Source organism: Octopus sinensis, linkage group LG11 (assembly GCF_006345805.1).
Source record: "Octopus sinensis linkage group LG11, ASM634580v1, whole genome shotgun sequence".
Lineage (NCBI taxonomy): Eukaryota > Metazoa > Mollusca > Cephalopoda > Octopoda > Octopodidae > Octopus > Octopus sinensis.
The window spans coordinates 18,470,786-18,478,218 of NC_043007.1; the positions used below are offsets into that span (position 1 = coordinate 18,470,786).

The window sequence follows — 7,433 nt, forward strand, 5'->3', positions numbered from 1 at the left end:
TGCAGGTGGCACATAAAAAGCACCCACTACACTCTCGGAGTGGTTGGCATTAGGAAGGGCATCCAGCTGTAGAAACTCTGCCAGATCAAGATTCGAGCCTGGTGCAGCCATCTGGTTTGCTAGCCCTCAGTCAAAATCGTCCAACCCATGCTAGCATGGAAAGCGGACGTTAAACGATGATGATGATGATGATGATGATGATCAGTATGTGCTTTTATGCACCAAGCACCTATTTGAGAAGATCTCCCAAAGCTTATAATTCAATATTCAGTGATCTAACAAGACGCCCATGTTAAGTTGGTTATAAAGATTACTTATTACTCTTTCTTTCAGATTATCGCTTATCATTCAATGACATATGATTGTTCTTAACACATTCATTCCCTTTTTTCTTTTTCAGACCATATTTTCTTTTACCTGTGAGAAAGATTTCACTTCAAAATTTTACATGTGTTATTCGGGCAAGCAGTGTTTTCTAGGTAAAATATTTCAGATATATATAAATACATAAATGCACATACCATATTTATTTGAGCTTAAGTTGCATCATTTCATACTTGATTATAATTGTAAAAACTGGGGTGCAACTTATGCAAGGAGCAAAGCTAAAACTATGAAGGGAAAAAAAATTTGTACCAAGATTTAACACTAAGTTAGGGGTGCAACTTATCAACTTATACATGAGTAAATATAGTATATATATATATATATATATGAAGCCCAATATACCAGTCATGACTACCTGTCTGATAAGGGTACACCAGGCACGTGCATCACAACCATATATGCATGACATGGTGATCTTATATCAAGATAAACTGTGCATGACCTTGTAGAAGAGGCCCAGTTAGAATTTTCTTCAGGTTGAGTAGTCCATCCTGCTCAAAGGGTCCCTGAATAAAGTTTGTTTAAGGATGATGAATGAAACACCCATATTTCCAGAGGTGAATTATTCAAACCCCAAAGAATCCCTCTCAACACATGGCTATGATGCTCCCCCACTACTTCTGCTCGTGATCAGAGATGCACATATCATCAGCCACTAAGGGACATGCTCAACTGGTTATGGTCGCCCATTTTTTATACAAAGACAAAACACATGCATGATAGCACTTCCAATCAGTTAAGATTGAAAGCCATGAGAGCCACTGCCTGGTACTGCATCAGGGCTGCTGCTGTTGTCGTCATCATCGTCATCGTCATCGTAATCATTGTCGTAATTGTTGGCATCATCATCGTCATTGTCATCGTCATCATCGTCGTCGTTGTCATCATCATAATTGTTGGCATCATCATCGTCATTGTCATCGTCATCATCGTCGTCGTTGTCATCATCATAATTGTTGGCATCGTCGTCGTCATTGTCGACGTCATCATTGTCATTGTTATCATTGTCATCGTCGTCGTCGTCGTCATCATTGTTGTCGTAATTGTTGGCATCGTCATCATCGTCGTCATCATTGTCGTCATCATCGTCATTGTCATCGTAATTGTTGGCATCGTCGTTATCATCATCATCGTCGTCATTGTCATCATCATCGTCATTGTCGTCATAATTGTTGGCATCATTGTCATCATTATCATCGTCATCGTTGGCAAAATTTTTAGCATAACAGGCAAAATACTTCACAGCATTTAATCCATCCTTATGTTCTGAGTTCAAATTCCGTTGAGGTCGGCTTTGCCATTCATTTTTTGGGGTCAGTGAAATAAATACCAGTCATGCACTAGGGTCAATGTAATCGACTAACCCCCTTCCCAAAAATTTCAGGCCTTGTGCGTATTGTAGAAAGGATTATCATTATTATTTTACGTTTATTTTGCAGCTGATAATAACAGAAAGAAGCCAGTAATAACATCTACTACGACAGAAATTAATGAAGATTATATAGTTGGTATGTAGCAGTTACTTTAATTAACTGCTTTGACATCTGAGGGAATTTGTTGTAAATATCTTATTTTGTATTCGGTTGTCCAGAAAGTTCATACTGGTTCTTAAAGGAAAGAAAAAGGTCAATAATTACTTGCCTTTACATTTTTAATCAACCAAATATGAACCACATTGTTGACGTCATCATTGTTATCGTCATCGTTGTCATCGTCGTCATCGTTGTCATCGTCGTCATCGTTGTCATCGTCGTCATCGTCATCATTGTCGTAATTGTTGGCATCATCATTGTCATTGTCATCGTCATCATCGTTGTCGTTGTCATCATCATAATTGTTGGCATCGTCGTCGTCATCGTCATTGTTGTCGTCGTCATCATCATTGTTGTCGTAATTGTTGGCATCATCATCATTGTCGTCATCATCGTCATTGTCATCGTAATTGTTGGCATCGTCGTTATCATCATCATCGTCGTCATTGTCATCATCATCGTCATTGTCGTCATAATTGTTGGCATCATTGTCATCATTATCATCGTTGGCAAAATTTTTAGCATAACAGGCAAAATACTTCACAGCATTTAATCCATCCTTATGTTCTGAGTTCAAATTCCGTTGAGGTCGGCTTTGCCATTCATTTTTTGGGGTCAGTGAAATAAGTACCAGTCATGCACTAGGGTCGATGTAATCGACTAGCCCCCTTCCTCAAAAATTTCAGGCCTTGTGCATATTGTTGAAAGGATTATCATTATTATTTTACGTTTATTTTGCAGCTGATAATAACAGAAAGAAGCCAGTAATAACATCTACTACGACAGAAATTAATGAAAATTATATAGTTGGTATGTAACAGCTACTTTAATTAATTGCTTTGACATCTGAGGGAATTTGTTGTAAATATCTTATTTTGTATTCGGTTGTCCAGAAAGTTCATACTGGTTCTTAAAGGAAAGAAAAAGGTCAATAATTACTTGCCTTTACATTTTTAATCAACCAAATATGAACCACATTGTTGACGTCATCATTGTTATCGTCGTCATCGTCGTCATTGTCGTAATTGTTGGCATCATCATTGTCATTGTCATCGTCATCATCGTTGTCGTTGTCATCATCATAATTGTTGGCATCGTCGTCGTCATCGTCATTGTTGTCGTCGTCATCATCATTGTTGTCGTAATTGTTGGCATCATCATCATTGTCGTCATCATCGTCATTGTCATCGTAATTGTTGGCATCGTCGTTATCATCATCATCGTCGTCATTGTCATCATCATCGTCATTGTCGTCATAATTGTTGGCATCATTGTCATCATTATCATCGTTGGCAAAATTTTTAGCATAACAGGCAAAATACTTCACAGCATTTAATCCATCCTTATGTTCTGAGTTCAAATTCCATTGAGATTGGCTTTGTCTTTCATCTTTTTGGGGTCAGTGAAATAAGTACCAGTCATGCACTAGGGTCGATGTAATCGACAAACCCCCTTCCCAAAAATTTCAGGCCTTGTGCGTATTGTTGAAAGGATTATCATTATTATTTTACGTTTATTTTGCAGCTGATAATAACAGAAAGAAGCCAGTAATAACATCTACTACGACAGAAATTAATGAAAATTATATAGTTGGTATGTAACAGCTACTTTAATTAATTGCTTTGACATCTGAGGGAATTTGTTGTAAATATCTTATTTTGTATTCGGTTGTCCAGAAAGTTCATACTGGTTCTTAAAGGAAAGAAAAAGGTCAATAAATACTTGCCATTACATTTTTAATCAACCAAATTTGAACCATTTTGTTGCACAATGCGTCTCCATCTTTCCTTTAACTTGAAAACACCCTCTTCCCAGAATTGAGGTGGTTTCATGGCAAAGAATTCATCAAGGTATCTTTTTACGTCATCCAAGGAATTGAAATTTCTACCATTAAGACTATTCTGCAGAGACCTGAATAAGTGGAAATCCGAAGGAGCAATATATGGTGAATATGGAGGGTGGGGTAACACATCCCAGCCAAGCTGCAGCAATTTTTGTCTTGTTCCCAAAGCATCAAGTGCCAAAAATGAACTTTATTACCTTCCATTTTAAAGGATTACAGAATTAACACAGGTTATAGGAACATAAACCTTCTTCCATGAAAAGATAGCTTAAACTGTGCCCTAAATGGAGGTGGGGTCAAATCCTATTTTATGGACTCAACCATGTTCTAAAATAAATCGAAAGTTAAGCTGTAAATCAGCATGAACTTTCCGGACAACCCAATATTATTCATGTATTTTCCTGCTTTATTTTTCTTCTTGTCTTCCAATATTTTAGCACAGCCAGCAAATACTGTGTATTTACCATCAACAAATACTGTGAATTTCCTAAAAAACAAGAAGGCTTCTTATGATTGGCTGATTATTGTGGGAGGAGTCCTTCTGATTATCCTGATGTTTGTTTTACTGGTTGTCTTAAAATGTAAGTAAAAATCCATTTTATTGATACAGTTTGCTACAAAATCCTGATAAAAACGTTGCCCTTTTCAAGCCTAGCCAGGCTCATGGGCCCAGTTTCCCAGTTTCTGTGGCATATGTGTTCTCCCCAGCTGGATGGGACGCCAGTCCATCGCAGGAAGAGAGAGTGAGAGAAAGTTGCGGTGAAAGAGTACAACAAGGGTCACCACCCCGATCCCACTAGTTATTTTTTAAGTTTGGTATTTGTTCTATTAGTCCCTTTAGCTGGACTGGTAAATTATAGGGATGTAAACAAACCAACACTGGTTATCAAGCAGTAGTGGAGTACTAACACAAACACACAATTAGCTTCCACAGTTTCCATCTTCCAAATTCATTCACAGGGCATAGTTCAGCCTGGAGCCATAGCAGGTGCTGCACAATGGATTTGAACCCAAAACCATACAGTTACAAAACCACACAACCATAGTGGTTTTTGCTTCATAAGGTTTCTGAAGAATTCTGGAGAAATTAAATGTTTTAACATGAAACTAAACATGAAATTTTATTCTAAAATTTTTTTGTATGAAATATTTTTCTATGAATCCAGGGTGATAGATTGGTGGAAATGTTAGGAGGTCAGGCAAGACCCTGTGTAGGATCTGTTCTGGCTCTTTAGATTTTGACAACAACACCTGCAATAGCATAGCTGTGAAGGTATATCACAAATTTAAGGCGGCGAGCTGGCAGAAACGTTAGCACGCCGGGCGAAATGCGTAGCCGTATTTCGTCTGTCATTACGTTGTGAGTTCAAATTCCGCCAAGGTTGACTTTGCCTTTCATCCTTTCGGGGTCGATTAAATAAGTACCAGTTATGCACTGGGGTCGATATAATCGACTTAATCCGTTTGTCTGTCCTTGTTTGTCCTCTCTGTGTTTAGCCCCTTGTGGGTAGTAAAGAAATAGGTATATCACACCTGAGTTGGCAACTTTTCCTTTGAATAAAAATTTATTGCATGGGAAACTGCCAGGGTTCCTCAGAAAATCATGTCCAGAGCTGCATCCACAAGTACAGATTCATAATCAACTCCTCGACAGAAATATCATAATATTAAAATGCATGACTACATATAATCATGTTTGTTGTTTTAGGAGCACTCCGTCGGTTGCGACGATGAGGGTCCCAGCTGATACGATCAACGGAACAGCCTGCTCGTGATATTAACGTGCAAGTGGCTGAGCACTCCACAGACACGTGTACCCTTAACGTAGTTCTCGAGGAGATTCAGCGTGACACAGAGTGTGACAAGGCCGGCCCTTTGAGATACAGGTACAAGAGAAACAGGAAGAAAGAGTGAGAGAAAGTTGTGGTGAAAGAGTACAGCAGGGCTCACCACCACCCCCTGCCGGAGCCTCGTGGAGCTTTAGGTGTTTTCGCTCAATAAACACTCACAATGCCCGGTCTGGGAATTGAAACCGCGATCCTCCGACCGCGAGTCCGCTGCCCTAACCACTGGGCCATTGCGCCTCTACTATGTTTGTATAATTGATCTTATAACACCGAATGTATTGTGCTCCTGGTTGAGAACAAATTCCAATGAACTTCATAGTTGAATGGTAAGATTGAAAATCGAATGAAATCCAATTGTGAAAAGCACATGCTCCAATAATTTGTAAATATATAAATTTTCATGAAAAGCCCTCATCTTTGTTGAGATGGAGGAAAAAATCAGATGCATAACCAAACTTCTTACCAAAGTTTCATGCCTGACTTAACAAAACTTCCTTATTATTCCAGGTCGTGTTTCTAGAAAAAAACAAAATTGCGATTATGATTCAGTGAATAAGACACCTGACCAGGAAAACCGTATTAAACCTAATACTTCTGCTGAAGAACCACCTGAAGATGATGGCATCAGTCATTACATGGCTAAGATAAATACTAATAATAAAACTTCAGATGCAAAACAATCTGAAGACGAAAACATCAGTTATTACTTGGCTAAGATCAATGCCAAAGACCATGATGAAAAATCTATTTTTGACAACAGTTATCAGAATTTGGATTTGTAAAGCTGATTTCTCTTCCACACAGCCACATTCTTGATAAACACACAAGCCGTAGCTTATTTGCTGCATTGGTAAATCACCATTCAGTATGATTCAATGATCTCTAGATCACTCTCAAGCAGTGTTCCCTCTATTTCACTACAACCACCACCACAATCATAGCCACTAATGTTCTTCTCCAAGCTTGCTAACAATAAAACGCATCAATAAAAACTCAAATCATTACATATACAGAGGTTGGACAAAACAATGGAAACAACTTAAAATTTCAAACAAATTAATTTTAATATGGAGTAGGACCACCTTTGGCAGTAATTACAGCTTAAGGTATGGACTCGTACAAAGTCTGAATTGTTTCCAAAGGAAATTTTGTCCGTTCTTCAGCTAAAACAGTCTCCAGTTCTTGTAGTGATGACGGTGGAGGATATCGACTCCTTACTCGCTTTTCTAAAATGCACCATAAATCATCATCGTTTAACGTCCACTTTCCATGCTAGCATGGGTTGGACGATTTTGACTGAGGGCTGGCAAACCAGATGGCTGCACTAGGCTCCAATCTGATCAGGCAGAGTTTCTACAGCCACCACTCTGAGAGTGTAGTGGGTGCTTTATGCCATGATAGATCTTTAGCCACTACACACATTTTTTTCTCTCCTTGTTTTTTCTGTGTCCCTTTCTGTAGAAGAGCATAGGCTCGAAACGTAAAAGACTTTTTCTATTCCTAAGCGTTACACTAATACATCTGTTTGCTTTGTACACCACATCTCTTCGTCTTTTGTTTTTTCCTTAAACTCTCCCTATGTACATATATATATATATTATCATAAGAGATACACACATACATACATACATATATGTATGCTCCTTTGCACCACATGGGCTCAACTCCCCTCCTCTCTTCATCTAACACCTACTTACTCTCTTCATTGATATTAAAACACTTCCCAGCACCCACACACCATCATCAACACAATCAATAGTGTCATCACACATACCATTATATTGATCAGCTACACGTTACAGATGCACACACCCACATATCAAA

The 7,433-nt window shown here is 38.5% G+C and overlaps 1 protein-coding gene across 3 annotated transcripts in view; it reads left to right on the forward strand.

Moving 5' to 3' along the window:
- LOC115217258 overlaps window positions 1-6,732 on the forward strand; it is a 60,141-nt gene extending 53,409 nt beyond the window's left edge. Inside the window, exons 5-10 of one of the 3 annotated variants that reach the window (XM_036507162.1) lie at window positions 401-479; window positions 1,827-1,889; window positions 2,658-2,729; window positions 3,444-3,512; window positions 4,200-4,343; window positions 6,117-6,732. In XM_036507162.1, the coding sequence (XP_036363055.1) occupies window positions 401-479; window positions 1,827-1,889; window positions 2,658-2,729; window positions 3,444-3,512; window positions 4,200-4,343; window positions 6,117-6,391 (702 nt within the window). In that variant the 3' untranslated portion in view covers window positions 6,392-6,732. Of the gene's footprint in view, window positions 1-400; window positions 480-1,826; window positions 1,896-2,657; window positions 2,730-3,443; window positions 3,513-4,199; window positions 4,344-6,116 lie in introns of all 3 variants that reach the window. The other 2 variants (XM_029786899.2, XM_036507163.1) reach the window with 2 other exon arrangements.
- Window positions 6,733-7,433: the final 701 nt, after the last annotated feature.